We start from the raw sequence: 16,427 nt of genomic DNA, 5'->3' as shown, positions 1-16,427 counted from the left end.
TACTCACTTATTTTTTTCAATATATAGAGCCACCATGATATCTAGATATTGCTATTGAACTTATAATTAAAAACATATTGGTAAACCACTAAGTAAGGTCTCTACTCCTGAAATACTCAATTAAAAAATAGAGCCCAACAGTGATTTTCCCATTCATTTGTTACATAGGGATTTCAAACAGTAATTCATAAGAGTATATGAACCACACACCAATCAGCAAACTTTGATTTGAGGAAAAACAAAAGTACTATCCCTCCAATGTTGGTAGGAACTCAACGCTGCTGACTGGGAGCACCCCAAAAGCCTTACCGTTTTAGAGATGTTCTGACCCAGTCGTTTGGCAATTACAATTTGTCCTTTGTCTAAGCTGCTTGGGTCTTTACTCCTGCCCATTTCTCCTGCATTCAACATGTTGACTACGATAACTGATTGTTTGCTTAACATTTAATCTACCCAGACCTTGACATGTGGCCTTGTTAAGAGATTATCAACATTATTAATTTCACTTGTGAGAGGTTATAATTTTTTGGCTCATCAATATTTATTTATTTAAAGTTGGTCGATCTCTCTCAGCTGGATCATAGATAGTGTTGCTCTTCACCAGGAACTCTGCTATTAAACTTTTGAGAATTTGTTTTAAAGAAAGTTAAAATAACATGGACCAGCAACTTCAGCCAATGCATATACCATTGATCAACAACCTCGGAGCTCACAGTAGGTCTGCAAGTTACCGTTAATAATCAGTTCCCCTATGCAAGAAAGGAAATTAATTTTTACTCCTTGAACCAGACTGTTGCCCTCCATAGAGCCAAATGGGCAAAAATGTAAAAAAAAATAAACAGAGACTGTTGATCAACTTCAGTGTTTTATATTCACACCCGAGAAAAAAGGACAGCAAAAATAAAAATACACTTTTAACAGGCTACAGTCATCACAACCAATGCAGTAAAATTTCTTTCCTCTAATGCTGCAAATCAATGTGCGGATAAAACTTCTTCCCATTTTTCTCATCGTCGTGTCATCCTATCAGCCCTCTCCTTCGCTCCAGTTGCTGGGGAGGGAACCTAAACGTGGGGGATTTACTACAAACCTGAGTCTTAATTACTGAGTTTAGGAATTAGATAAAGCGACCTGAGGCTTGTTTGAGGATGCCCCTGGTTTTGAATTGCTTTAAAGTACAAAAATAAAGAGACCCCACACGCCTATTCTAAAGCTGACTGTTCAAAGGTCCCGTTCCCAGCTCCTGTTGCCAAAGAGTTTGGGGCTATTAGTGCGGAGTGCTAGTGTGATTCACATGGTCCTCTAGTTGGCCAACAAGGAGCCAGTAAACACTTTACAAATGAGTGGCATTTTAGGGGTCTACACAACACCTTGATAAATGACACAATAGGACTTTTTGTAGGGGAGGCCCAGGCAATAACATTGGACCTTTGTGTTTGGAGACTTTAGTGGTCTTCAAAACGATCATGTGGCAGAATCAAGTGGATCTGAGGGTGGGCTTAAATCATACCACAAAATAAGATGTTCTGTTGCAAAGGACTGGCAAAATGAATCTGTGGAGCCAGATCCAATAGATACACTCTCACTCACTTTTTGTGTCTTTGAAATAGACGTTTTCATAATTCTGGCAGGCTTTACAAGATCATCAAATGCATCATTGCATCTAAACTCAAGTGTATGCAGCTAATGTCCAGGCATTTGACTGCATAGTTTTAATATGAAAGGTTTTTCTCTACCTTAATGCATGCTAAAACCATGTCACGTAGTGCCTATTGTCTTGCATATGCTGTGTTATGTTTTGCCTCACCTGCCCCACCAAATCCTGTGCTATATCAAATAAAGATATGTCTACATTAATATCCCTTGTTATACAATTTCCCTTTAATATTATTATGTTCATACAAATTACATTGTCTCCATTAGAGAAGGTAAGGTAATAATTTAGTCCTTCTGATAACTGTTAATTGGTATTAAAAGTAAATGGAGTGCAAGGAGAAAAAAAAAGAGGGAAGTAAGCATAAGAGGTATTGGGAGGTTGGGAGTGACCAAATGGTGCATTGGTATACTATGAATTCATAACAGGACTTATTGCACCCAGTAACGTGTTACAACACTGTGATTTGTATCTCAAATCTGCACACATGGAAGTTGTTTTTAATTTAATCATGATTAAAAAAAGATCTTGATTTAAGTAAGGAGTTTGCATCTGTTCTAAAATGCAAAGACAGTGCTGTGCTTTCTGTATTTATACTGTTAACAAGGGTTTTATAGACAAGACATTTGGGAATCATCAATGTAGTGTAACATGTTTTTCTTAGTATAAGTTCAATCATCAAAATGATTGGAATCACAGCCGAACAAGGCTGAGCTCTAACACAATTTTATCAAAGAACAAAGAAAAGCAACTCGTCGTCAAATGTATTCAACAAATATGTGGCACTGAGATTTTTGCAAACTGATTTGAAAACATGCTTTAAAATGGACAGGAACTAAGCAATTGGTGTGCCAAGGCTGTGAAGCCCATATAGAGTCTGACCAAGTCTTTCATTGAGGTTTCAAGGGGGAACAAGCACACGTTTACCCAATATCAAGTGCTCTTTAAAAGCCTCAGACAAGAACTGGATGTGACATGGGTACGTAAACCACAAATCTGAGGGTAAGGACATGGTAGAGTGAGAGGAGAAGGAGGGAGTGAGACAAGGGAGAATAATGAGAAAAAGACAGAGACACACATTGAGTGGCTCAGGAGTATGGTTGTGGTACCCCGAAACCAGGCCTATAAAGTGGTCTAGCTGCTGGTGACTGGTTTGATGGCCCATTGGGGCCTGTGGGGTAGGCAAACCCTCCATACTGGTATGGATTTGGGTACGGAGCAGGCGTGTGACCAAAATGCCCAAATGGTGGCCCAGGAAAAGAAGGTTGGGTGGGATATGGGCAAGCTGGGGGGCCAAATGCTGGTCTTGGAATGGAGTAGCTCGTTGATGGAGGGAAGGGGGAACCCTGGCTGGGGTAGGGCCGAAACGCTGTGCTAGGGTTGGTGGGAACTGTTGAAGAGGCTGAGGGGAGGTGGCTGGGGGGAGGAACAGGATAGGGGGAGTAGGGTAGAGCAGAGCTGGTGGCATTGGAGGGTGCACTGATTTTGGAGCTCTGTTGATGCTGCGGCTGCTGCTGTTGCCACGGCGATGATGATCTAGCATCCTGATTGGCACAGGGTTGTGAAGTAATTTTAGCATCTCCTATTCCTTTGTTTTTTTGGCAGAGAATTTCTTGCAGCTTCTCAATGCGCACTCGTCTCATGTGAGCGAGGGAGCGGAAAGAAAGGAAGCGTTCGAAGAAGGAGTCCAGCGATATTGAACCTTCAAGAAACTCATCTGCTAGAGCCTGAAAGAAAGGGAGAGATTGAGTGTTTTTCAATTTCTCACATTGAGGATATATATATAATACACTAGATATTGACTTTCATGGACTTTATTCAGAGTAGCAGCGTATTTGATTTTTGATGGTAAAGAGAGAAAGGCGGTGAGGGGTTGGGTTGTATTGTTTTTAAAAGTGGTGTTGATCGTTCAGCAGCCAAAAAATTATCTTTCAAAAAAAGTTTCAGTTGAGTTGTGAGAATAGGACCAAGATGTGATCCTGGATCTGTTATACAGTGGATGCCATCACACAGAGAGCATGTCTATATCTCAGAGCCTTTTTTTCATTCCTTTCAAAATGAAAATGTTGCTACTCTCAATAAGATCTATTATTAAGTCAATAACAAATATTATATAGTGCATAACAGACCAGCAGTTCCTAACCAGTTAAATATGAATACATATGAAGGCATAGACATTTCTAATTAAATGTACATTAATTAATATCTAAAGTAATAATAATAACATTAAAGTAACTACCTACAATGATATACATTACATAATGGAATAATACTTGTTAATGTTAATAGTGAAAGTCGTTATAAAGTTTTACAGAGGGTTGTGGACGCAAAAGGGTTTCTTAATTTTTATTTTGTTTGCAAAACAGCAAAAGTAGGGCTTATAGTTTAGTTCCTTTCAAATATCAAACAGAGATCTGCTTAGCCACTACTTTCTCACTTTTAAATTACAATCAACCATCCACTTTTTTTTTTTACCAGTAAGATAAACAAACTTGAGTACAAACTTGACAGTAACAGAGTATCAGTAAAATATAATATTTTTCATTTGTATTTTGTAATACTCAGCGTTAAGGCTATTGGCAAATCAACTGAACAATTTTAAAAATGTAATAATTTTTAAATATTGAATTTCTTTTCATTTCATTTTCCCATTTAATTAATCCAACTGAAATGTATTTGTAGCCTCTTGAAAGCAAAATGATGTATTCAAATTTAGTAAATGCATCCTTTTTTTTTTTTGGTACAATTTTTTTTAGCACCCCTTACATCCCTCTGGGGGTCCCCTGGAAAATTTCAAAGAAAAAAATTGGCAAAAAAGGGAAAACGAGGCCGGATTTACCAAATCTGAATACATCATTTTGCTTTCAAGAGGCTACAAAATCTAAATTACCTGTATATAATAAAAACATTTTTTTTTAATAAATCATTAATTAAATGTATAAATGAAGAAAAAAAAAGAAATCTTTAAAAAATTATAAGATTTTTAAATTGTTGTTAGTTGACATGCCAATAGCCTTAAACACTGAATATGACAAAACAAGAAGCTCATGCTTCGATTATAAATCAACCCAAAACTAATGCTAAAAAGAAAATGGATGCAATCTAGAGCTAAAATGAAATACAAGGGACATGCATTGATCTATTTAATGATTTAAAGATAACACTATTTAATTATGCATGTAAATATTTACTTAATGTTTTAATTTTGAGTAATCTGGCCCTCCATAATAACAACAATACTCTAATAATGGGTAAAATACAAAAAATACACTGTCAACTAAATACAAAGTAAATGTTTTCCAGATAGTATTTTCACAATTTATTTAGGCTTAAGTACAACGACAATATAAAAGCCAATCATTTAATTTAGCAAACAACATATTGTCTTCAATAATATCAACCTTAATCTTTTCTCACACACCATAACTGGATCTTTAAACATGAAAATATATAGCTGACTTCATATATTTGAGGGTCCTTAGTATAAAAATAATGTATACCACTTATATGGAAGACTGTGGCTTACCTCTGATTCTTCCTCTTTGTTGGCACCCTCTATCTGCAGACGAGACAACAGCCCCTCTGGGGACAACTGCCCCATTATACTGTCTGGAGAAAGGGTGGGAGAGAGAAATCGAAATGAGAAGGAATTTACTGTGTTGAATGGCAACAAAGAAAGAAACTAAAAGATAAACTTTTATGCAAATAAATGAAAAAGCTATGATGGTGTAACAATTTTACAAATAAAAGAACAAGATGTGAATTAATTGAATGACACATTTGAGAATGGGCTAAGGAGAAGAAACAGTTCTGTTTATATGGAGACACATAGCTATAGTGTGATGTAATGTCATGGATCCAAAAACAGGGAAAGGGGAATGAGTGCCAGAAAAAAACAACCTCAGAATGGACACAAGCGCAAAAAGAAAACTTTCTGGCTGAACAAGTTGTTCTTGTTAGAAACACAGCAAAGCTCCCAGTCTGTTCAAAAGTCTCTAAAACCATTAACACTGCAGATCAGAGGTTTGTGGTTCCAGGGTACCCTGCCAGTGCAATAATGCATTTGCTAAGCAACCAAAAGAGTCACTGACTGCTAAAGCAGCTCATCTGTAGTGTGCATAAAAGATGAAAGAACACTGTAATTTGGCTTACACTTAATCACTGACTTAAAAGCAGTGCCAACAATAGAATCTTTTAAGAAGCCCAAAATGAAGAACCAATTTTATTTTCCATACTGGCTATAAGCTTTCTATTTCAGTTACAGTAAAGATACTAAGAAATGAAATTCCTTCTATAAGATGTGATATATTACATTTAGTTTCCATGGGTAACACAGAATAAATGTTTTTAAAAATCTGAAGAAGACTATTGGAGGGATGTTTTGCCCTAAATATTAAATTCTGTCATTATTTACTCATGTCACTCCAAACCCGTATGACTTTCTTTCTTCCGTAGAAAAACAAAAGCAGATGTTAAAAAAGGGAAATGTTGAAGCTGAAGTGTGCAACTTTTTCAGTGTTAAAATACTTTCTCCTTTCCCATCTTAAATTGCAGACAACTGTAAGTAAGCCATTTGTAGGTACATTTTCTTGAAAACTGTAAACACTGTGTCTCTGCGGCCCCATACAAATGTTAACGTTTGTTTTCGGCAGCCTGTCCAGCCTGACACAACAATACTGACTCAACCAATGCTTTGAGTTGGGGGCGGAACTATCTGTTTGATCAACCACTGGAAGGCATGGAGGGTGAACTCGTAAGCTGTTTGAAAACTAAGTTAATTTTTGCGGTTTTGTTCAGTGGCGCAAAAATTACAGACTTCAGTTTTAAGGACTGACAGCACTTGTATGTGAAAGAGAGCAGCATTAATATCCTACTTTATTTTTCCTCATGATCCACGGAGGAAAGCCATATGGTTTTGGAATGAAATAAGTGAAGTAAATGATGACAGAATGTAAATGTTTAAGCGAAATACCCCTTGAAGTGTTGTGCCTAACTTACTTTTATGAGAAATGTTTGACAAAAGAAAATACAATCATATGCATATTACCAACAAAATCAACTGCTTCTCTTTCGTTTTGGAAAATCCACTATGAGTGCCCTTTTCCCCTATCCCTTTATATTAAATTGATAGTTCTCCCAAAAATTAAAATTCTCATCATTTACATGAGGTGTATGATGTTCTTTCTTCAGCTGAACAAAACAAAGATTTTTAGAAGAATATTTCAGCTCTGTATGTCCATTCAATGCAAGTGAAAGGTGACTAGAACTTTGAAGCTCCAAAAAACAAATAAAGGCATCATAAAAGTAATCAATACCACTCCAGTGGTTAAATCTTTGTTTTGTTCATGATAGTTGAAACAGATCAACTTTCAAGTCCTTTTTCATTAATCTCCAGCTTTGACAAGCCCAAATAAGTAACTTAACCACTGGTGTCTTATGGATTACTTTTATGGTGCCTTTATGTCCTTTTTGGACTTTCTGAGTTCTTGTCACCATTCACTTACATTGTGAGGACCAACAGAGCAGAAGTATTCTTCTAAAAATCTTTGTTTGTGTTCAGCAGAAGAAAGAAAGTCATACACACCTGGGATGGAGGGTGAGTAAATGATGAGAACATTTTCATTTTTGGGTTAACAATTTCTTTAATTTACCCCTTCATTCTTGCATTCTCTATGAGATATCTTCATTATTAAGCCACATTATTTCTCCCTTATTTGTCTTCCATTTCCATCCCTCCTTCACTTACCTCTCAGGGCACAGTGCTGTTTGTATTTCTCCCTCACTTGCTCCAGTTCAGTGTATTTCTCCACCAGTCGCGCTCTCTCTTTCTCAAGACGGGGCTTCATGTCAAGGTTTTGTTCTGCCAGACTGCGGTTCGCAGCCAGGGCCATCTCCCTCTCCAGTTGAATATTCTGAATCTGACACATAACAAAAGCAACATAAGTCTATGAGGACAATCAATCCTCAGCAGGACTATGAAGACATGATCAAGATGTAACAGTACATCAATTTCAAGAAAAAGTTGTTCAGCCAGAGATTTCATTATCGAGGCCACACATACATTTGAGCATTTCAATCAAAGACTAGCCAACAAATTTATATTATATAACTATGGATTTTATTTTAAATCAGCTACTGTATGGGACTTAAGTGATAAAGCTGGTATGATTTATGTTTTAATTCGGCTGTGGCACATAAAAGGGTATATGTTTTTGCAACAAGCGCCGATTATACTTTCAGTGCATTCAGAAATTATTCAGACCCCTTAATTTTATTCACATTTTGTTATATTGCAGCCTTATGCTAAAATGCTTTAAATTAATTTTTTTTTCACATCAATCTACATTCCATACCTCATAATGACAGAAGAAAACCAGATTTTTTATAACTTTGCAAATTTATTAAAAAGAAAACTGAAATACCACATTGACATAAGTATTCAGACCCTTTGCAAAACAAGGCTTAAGTACCTCAGAAGACTTTTACTCACCCTCATGTCATCCCAGATGTCTATGACTTAATAAAATAATTCATATTTTTGGGTGAACTATCCCTTTAAAAAATTCAAATGCACCAACTCATTGCCACCAAATAACTGCAATAAATTATTACAGAACAGCAACTGATAAACTAAGCAAAATCTGCTAATCAAACAGGAATAAACAATATGCTGTTTACAATACATTCATAGCATAGTGGTTAGTCACACTCACACACTTCTGATATCATTTTGGTCAATGATGACATGTAAACTTTTTCCAAGAGGCTCAAAACAATGATCATCTCACCTCATCAGATTCCAGTGCCATAGACTCCACCCGCTCCGAGTTGTCTAGCAAATCCTGCAACTCGGATTGGCTGAGGTCTTGAAGCTTCTCCATTGATCTGCTAGGACAGCTGATGGATCAACAGCAATGTTTAAATAATTTGCCCAATATTTTAAGTTGAACATTAAAACACATTTTAATAATAAGGCTGACATGCAATTGACTGATGATCATTTCTATGATCTGAACTCTATGGGTGTAAAGAATATATTTTCAACATATTTTCAGTGATTTTCATGTATGCCTATTTGTACATCAAACTACTTAACCCATGTGCGTCAATTTAAAAGTTACTCAGAGGTCCTTACAGGACAAAAATGTCCATGTCAAAAAACTACTGATTTTAACCAACATCTATCCTGATCATAACTAACAAATATTCATTCATTTTCAGAATTTTAACCCTTTAAGTGCCAGTTTGTTTACATAATGCCACTGTTGTTTTTTTACACATGCAAATTTCTCAAAACAGACATTCATACAACACACCCACACAATTTTAGATGCGTCTTTTATTCAATGGTCCTGCAGTGCTCTATAATACAGCAAAAAGAAAATAGGAAAAAAAACATGCATTTGCTCCATAGGCTAAACATAAGAAAAATTGCTACATCTGGTGGAAAATATAAAAAAATAAAATCATTTGAAGCCAGAGCTCTGGAATGAAATCATAATATCATAGAATTCATTATATTATGCTTTAATGCCACTGGGATAAAAAAATTGCCGTTTTAATGGGAACATTTTTGTCCTTAAGGTCCTGAGTGTAAATATTTTGTGTACACAGTGTATTATAGATGTATTATAGTAACTGAGGTTGAAATATAAAAATGTCCCCCAAAAATACACTCATTTGGCAAAATGTATGCCGTTGGCATTAACACAGCCAAAATTATCTTAAAAATAAAAAAGACAAAAATGTCCCCAAGGTCGCACAAGGGTTAAGAGAGACTGGTGGTGGTGGGTAATTTAGACCACCAAAGCCAGTCATCTGCCAAACAGAGTTGGCCACACAGTTATAAGTGAGCTATTGACATTTGGTGCCAAACCAAGCTGTAAATCTAACCTTAACTCTTTACTGCTTGTCATATGTTAACGAATTCCAAATACTTACAAGGTACAAGCAAATCAAAGTCCTCTCCGCAGGGTGCTCATGGAAAAACATCAAACTTAATTGGAAGCGAGTGACGTAAAGATGTAGACGGAAGCGCTGAGCCTGGCAAACACCTCGCGAGCTTGTTTAGCGTTAAAACCAGCTTGCTATGAGCACAACTCAAGAGACCGTATCAGTGCGAGGTCTGGCGCGTTATCAAGCAACAAACTGGGAATAAATGTGCGATATTATTCCCGGAGAGTGAAATCTCCTCGCGATTAGCTGGCTAGCCCACTTACAGGACAGCAGTTGAGCAAGGCGGGTTGCTATTCAATACCAAACGACTTCGGACGAAAGAACAATCAGAATACCGTAATAACATATGTCTGGTAAAACCGCATCGATGTCAAATTGAGGGGGGATAAACCCTGTCCCAGTAACGGTTATTTGACGGGATATAGTCCTATTCTTAAGGGAAAGTTTCACTTCTCGTTGACAGATATTGCGGCCATTTTTGGATGAGTCGATTTTATCGAAGGAAGTGAGGTGTTTAAAATGGGACAATTTATATTTCTGTACAAGAACAACAAAAACACATTGTAATTATTATGATGCGGCTTAAATAGCTACAATACATTTTCATAATTCAAATATGTAAAAGAGGTTTTACTACTTTGGTGAAAAAAAAATTAAGCGTACCCCATTTTGATTGTACATGGTATCGTCAAATGTTCAGCTGACGAAAGGGAAACCCCGATGTGACGGGAATATTCCATATGTGACATGGCAGTAGGGTTGACCTAATATTTCACTACACAAACAGCAGGTTTTATACCATCAAGTTTAATAATTTAACAACACGTACTTCGCTCAATGTTATTGGTACTAAGTCTAAAAAATAATTCACACATACAGAAAAGACCACTGAAGAGACATCCAATGTAGGCTATACAGATTTTTAGTGATCGGAATTGCGCATACACTTTAATATCCGCACTTCATGATAATATCGTAAATTTACATTTCTTAATGAAACAAATAAAAAAAGAAGGAAATGAAGGACAAGAACAAAAATATAAACGGAAATATAAAGGTTCACATGCACATTAAATGTTTGTCCCTAAAAAAAACAAAACAAAGCAACATTGGTTTACATATAAAAAAAGTGATCTCTCAATGTGTTTTCAGTCCCTTAAAAGCGGAAAATGACAGGAAACAATGAAGAGCCAGAGCTGCAAAATCATAAAACAACAGCTGCCAATAGATTGATTTGTATAAACCCTGTAAAAATGAAAAGAGATTTTGAGTAAAAATAGAAAATTGTAAAAAGCATAAAAGTGCTAGATATATGCATTCTTAGGCCTAAATTACCAACTGACAATGACAAATAACGGATACTTTGCCTAGAATGTGATGACGCATTTCTGCCTTATTTAGCAAGATAAATCTAGCAAACGATTTGATATTTGCCATTTTTAAACTATTTAGTGTAAATTTATAGCATTGTTCAATGTATAATATTACCCTATAATTAGTTTTAAAAAATTAGTTACCACAGATGTGCTGAGGTTTCTAATACAACTGCTAAGTCAATTTGCCATATTCTCTCTTCTGACAGTCATAATCCATCGCTCCCAATTTCTTTCTTCATTTAAAAAGTTGTGGAAATGTAATAGGTGATGTTGGAGCAAATGGTTAAGCAAAACGTATATTTGGCATTGTCTCCCATTCACTGCTATATTGAGGTTTACATTTACTTCCACATTCCAAAAACCGGAAGTGTGAAAAGGGTTCATAGTGAGAAGATTTTCATAGAGAAGATCCCTCTAAAGCATCGGGATTTCTAAAAGCAAAAATTTTCAATTGCATGGGATCATAATAAACTATGGGATCAATCAATAATTCTCATGGGCACTTACTTCAAAGGTCTGTTCTATACATAAGTGAAGGAGAATTGTATTGCAAGGAGGAAACAGTGGAACGTTCATAGCAGCATAACCATACAGAAAAATAGCTATCAGTGTTCCTCCTAAGCCAGCAAGTCCAGCATACAGACATATTTTCAACTGAAAGAGAAAACGCAGATAATTGTTTCTCATTATTTATGTATTTCAGAATAATGCAGCGGCCCCCAAAAGTATTTGGATTAACTTAATTCACAATTAAAAACAAATTAATGTAACTGCATTGGGTAACAAAATATTGCACCAAGTGACATATAGGGTACAAACAAATTACACTATAGGCCTTTTCTTGGAACTAACTTCCCTGGTTACTTTCATGTTTCCTACAGTGAATGTATGAATTTAGTTTCCCTATAGTTTACACAGGTGCCCTAGCACCGTAACCACAGATTGCACGGTTCATCAATTATGGAAAATTTTCCAACAATCATGGACAATTTCATGGACGTGTCAAAGAGAAAGTATCCAAATAGTTGGTGTCTTAATTTTAAACAATATACACAATGTTTAATCATTTAAAATCCAACAAACATAATTTCATGAAATGTTTTGATTGCAAAATGTGCTTGTGCTTTCTTTTTAGTTTTCAGTTTAAAATGGATTGCTCTTGGTTTGGTATTTTGCTAATTAAGTGTCCTAACACTTTAATGGCCACTGTGTTACAATACATATCCAATAGCATGCTTTAATGTATACTATATTTGTTGAAGAGTGTATATACCAGTTGTCTGCTAGGGATTCTTTCAGATACCATACCCAATGATCCAGCAAACACAGACTAGAGATAGATAGAGAGAGAGAGAGAGAGAGAGAGAGAGAGAGAGAGAGAGAGAGAGAGAGAGAGAGAGAGAGCAAATTAAAAGAATAATTGCACAATTCTAGAAGGCCCTACCATTATCTCAGTGCTTATATTATAAATTAAGCATATTACTGATGTTATCAATATTACTAACACTTAATTACTCATTTTATAGACTGTTGTGTAGTAGTGAAATAAACATACCACAAAACCAACACAAAGAGGACAGACAAACAAATATCTCATCTCAGTGTTGATGGTGTAAGTTGGTATAGTCAGGAGCACTTGGAACAGACCAAGCAAAATTGCCATTACCTAGAAAGGAGAAAGCACATGGTTATGGTGTAAAAAAACAAAAACAAAAAAAATTAAAAATTACAGCCATCTGCAAAACCTCTAAATGGAAAGTGTTTGGGGGGAATATGCAAGATTCTACGCTACTGTTCTCCATCCTCAAAAATGACAAACAATTGAACAAGTTGCCACTTACCGCCACCACTTCAGGATCGTAAAACTTGAACAGGTGATGTAACTTGGGAGGATCTAGGCCAGAGGACTCCGTTTGTGGGGTTGACATCTTCAAAAGCGAGCTAAGAGTGCTGGAAAGGCAACTGATGTACTGGAAAATAGCAACATTTAAATAATTGAATCAACAGTTAAAATGGTCCCTACAAGTCTGATAAATAAGAGCGCCTGCATTAGTGAGTCTGTGTGAAACATGATCGGATCCCTATGGATTAATGGAATGTTTAGCAGGAATGCAGATGGTTCTGTGGAGAAAAACATCTTTGTGAGAGGATGTGGGTGGATTTAACACAAAACATGTGGCTGGAGATCACAGCTTGATGTAATTCAGATTGCCCAACAGCACTGCAGAGGAAGTACACAAAAAATCATTAGTAGGCTACTTCACTGCCTCCCTCGAGTGGGCTAAACTGTCCAGATGTCCAAAACAGCCCTTTTGTAGATATTTGCATCGCATAAAACCCCAAAATACTCCCGAAGAATACTGCAAACCACTGCACGCTTGAGCTACATAGTTTACCTCAACCAGTTTACCTGTACGAGTTTAAAAAAATATGTCAGGTCAGATGTAATTGTATTAAAATAAAGCTCGTCTGACTCACCTTTAATGCAGTTTCAGAGAATCCTTAAACTCTTTATGAACTATGAAGTGACCACGAAGACTCATACAAAGCTCGTCTATGTATGAAAGGGGGGCTGGACAGACTAGTATTCTTTGTAATGCACGCATACAAATCGCAAGGGTGGGTCTAACCCTTACTGTATTCCAGAAAGTATTGCAAACGCAGATTTGTTTTCCTTTGGAATCGTTGCACTAGGGGGCGTTCACCCCAAACGCGTCCTTGCGCTACAAAACGCTAGACACCGCGCAACTAGAATAACAGAACGCGGGTATTTTACTTCTCCTGCAAAACTCTGAAAAACATACAATTTGTCATCCCAGAGGTTCATTACCAACTTCCCACTCTTGCAAAAACGAAGGATGAGTTTGATGTCAGCGGACTTTCAGTGACCACAGCCCCAGGTCCGGTAGAGGAAAAACTAGACATCAATCAGAAAGCCCTGCAGAGGAGCATCGAGAAAGGGGAGCCCAAAATATTCGGGTTGAGTGAACGTCGTCCTTACATAAAAGCTTAATTCGTAGCCTTTAAATTATATTTTCTCTGAATTAATACATTTAATAAGCTTTATAAGACAACAGCATATTAAGAAATTAATAGGACAGGTTGGTAGCAAAAAAACCTTAGCCATGTGCAGTATTTAATTCTCTCTCTCTTCAATTCAGTGGGCTTTATTGTCATGAAAGTTTCAAAAACAATATAGCCAAAGCGTCATATAGAATAAATAAAATAAGAGCGAAATACATTGTCCAATAACTTGGACAGTATATAATAATTAGTAATATATAAATAACAGCAATATATAAATTATTTTTATTAATTTTCTCTCTCTCTCTCTCTCTACACGATAATCGTCAAGTTTGGTATGCCATGGTGGAGTGGCCTATGTAATATGTATGGTAATGTTATAGTATGGCAATATGCTATACGATATATGCTATATGTTATAATAGGCTGACGATAGTATTGTTTCATATCTGAAAGAGGGTTTAAAGCACGGGTGTGCAACTGCCAACCAAAATCTAAGCTTGAACCCCTAAATTAATTTTTATGCTCTACTGTCTGCATTATGTCAGACATGGTTTAATCCTTTGTCTTAATAATTAAGGTTACAACAGTATTAATATATATATATATATATATATATATATATATATATATATATATATATATAAAATAATAATAATTATCAAACCTCCCTTTACTCCATAAATACAAAGAACGTTCAAAAAAGTTTCTTCTGTTCAACAATGCATTATTGATATATTTATTTTCCACAATTACGTTTTTAAACCAATTAATGTAAATAAAACCTGATGTATTTTTTTTTCTGTATTGTGCAAATTGTACCATCATTTATATGTGTCTTAAGCACAATTAGCAAAATAGCATTGAGGATAATAATGATGAATCATTCCAAAACAAAAATTTGACAAATTATTAAGCCTCATATTTTTATATATTAACTGAGCAACTTACTCCATTCAGTTATTTAAAAATTACACAGAGCTTAAAAACAAAAATTATAGCCAAAAAGATATTGATGCCATGGTTGTTGATGGTCATTTTATTACATTTCACTTGTAACTGTGCTTTAATTCTTGCAGCGGTTTTCTTCTGGCACACCTAAAGTCATGTTTCTGGCTACGCCACTGGTTTAAAAGGCAGATATGTGAAGCTTAAAATGTTATAAATGAATTGTTATAGCTGTAAAGTTGTCTAAATGGTCATTTGTGATTACAGACTACAGAGTTTGAGTTACATCTTCATGCCAACAAAGTTGTAAATTTTGATAGAACTTTACATAGAAAAGGTTAGTAAGCAAATTTAACACACATCGGACCCTATTTTAAGAACACTAGTGCTAAGCGCAGGGCTATACCATAAGTCATGAGCGCAAAGTCAGTCGTCAGGGCTATGAAGTTTTGGTATCGGCACACACTTCACTTCTACTGGTCGATGTAAGTATTAGAAAAATTATTTTTGTCTAAATTCAAATTACACTTCAAACGAAATGAAAATATAATAATAATAATAATAATAATTAGCAAAGTGGTCAAAAAACTACCAAATCCAAAGGCATTACCCTCTCCAACTTAACCGCCCCTTTTGCAGGGAGTTAAAAATCACTCGATGACAAAAGGTGGAAAAATACCAACACAAATTAGATCAAAAATATAATTGTAAAAATAAAAAGGAAAAATAAACCATGACCTCTAGAAAGTTTAACACAAATCTCAAATTTTTGTTCCATAAAATAGCTTCAACTATTATTGTCAGGGACATAATTTGATGTTCCACAATATTTGCACATGAACTTTGGACATCAATTTGTACATTACCATATTCTGGTGGAATCTCCAAACTGCAAATGCAGGAACTGGATTTAGACTTTGGGCTGAAAACAGACCTGCTTTTGAAATGTCTTAACGCAATGATCTATTTCTAAGGAAAATAGCAAAACATGTATACAGTTAATCCGGAAAGTATTTCACAGCGCTTCACTTTTTCCACATTTTGTTATTTTACAGCCTTATTCCAAAATGGATTGAATTCATTATTTTCCTCAATTCTACAAACAATACCCCATAATGACAACGTGAAAGAAGTTTGCTTGAAATCTTTGCAAATTTATGAAAAGAAAAAAAAAAAAAAAAAAATGTACATAAGTATTCATAGCCTTTGATCAATTCTTTGTTGAAGCACCTTTGGCACCAATTACAGCCTCAAGTCTTTTTGAGTATGATGCTACAAGCTTGGCACACCTATTTTGGGCAGGTTCTCCCATTCTTCTTTGCAGGACCTCTCAAGCTCCATCATGTTGGATGGGGAGCGTCGGTGCACAGCCATTTTCAGATCTCTCCAGAGATGTTCAATCTGGTTCAAGTATGGGCTCTGGCTGGGTCACTTAAGGACATTCACGGAGTTGTCCCGTAGCCACTCCT

General features: G+C 35.9%; 2 protein-coding genes across 3 annotated transcripts; both read right to left on the bottom strand.

Annotated features, from left to right (window-relative positions):
* Nucleotides 1-594: 594 nt before the first annotated feature.
* On the bottom strand, nucleotides 595-10,391 carry LOC127642426 (vacuolar protein sorting-associated protein 37C-like). 2 transcript variants are annotated; one of them, XM_052125040.1, is made up of 5 exons: nucleotides 10,274-10,391; nucleotides 8,443-8,551; nucleotides 7,401-7,572; nucleotides 5,181-5,263; nucleotides 595-3,381 (listed from the first exon to the last, which is right to left on the bottom strand). In XM_052125040.1, exons 1-5 carry the CDS (start codon nucleotides 10,357-10,359, stop codon nucleotides 2,743-2,745), a joined length of 1,089 nt encoding a protein of 362 aa, XP_051981000.1. In that variant the 5' UTR covers nucleotides 10,360-10,391; the 3' UTR covers nucleotides 595-2,742. The 2 variants fall into 2 exon arrangements, with proteins under 2 accessions (XP_051981000.1, XP_051981001.1); XM_052125041.1 differs by having other exon boundaries at nucleotides 596-3,381; nucleotides 9,596-10,361.
* A 125-nt stretch (nucleotides 10,392-10,516) lies between these two features.
* Nucleotides 10,517-13,620, bottom strand: si:dkey-9i23.16 (uncharacterized protein LOC571915 homolog). Its single transcript, XM_052125042.1, has 6 exons — nucleotides 13,465-13,620; nucleotides 12,828-12,956; nucleotides 12,542-12,652; nucleotides 12,260-12,316; nucleotides 11,494-11,640; nucleotides 10,517-10,855 (listed from the first exon to the last, which is right to left on the bottom strand). Exons 2-6 carry the CDS (start codon nucleotides 12,912-12,914, stop codon nucleotides 10,748-10,750), a joined length of 510 nt encoding a protein of 169 aa, XP_051981002.1. The 5' UTR covers nucleotides 12,915-12,956; nucleotides 13,465-13,620; the 3' UTR covers nucleotides 10,517-10,747.
* Between the last annotated feature and the right edge of the window lie 2,807 nt (nucleotides 13,621-16,427).

The sequence above is a fragment of the Xyrauchen texanus genome, unplaced genomic scaffold (genome assembly GCF_025860055.1).
Source record: "Xyrauchen texanus isolate HMW12.3.18 unplaced genomic scaffold, RBS_HiC_50CHRs HiC_scaffold_611, whole genome shotgun sequence".
NCBI classification, from domain to species: Eukaryota; Metazoa; Chordata; class Actinopteri; order Cypriniformes; family Catostomidae; genus Xyrauchen; species Xyrauchen texanus.
This window is presented reverse-complemented; position numbering and strand designations above follow the sequence as displayed.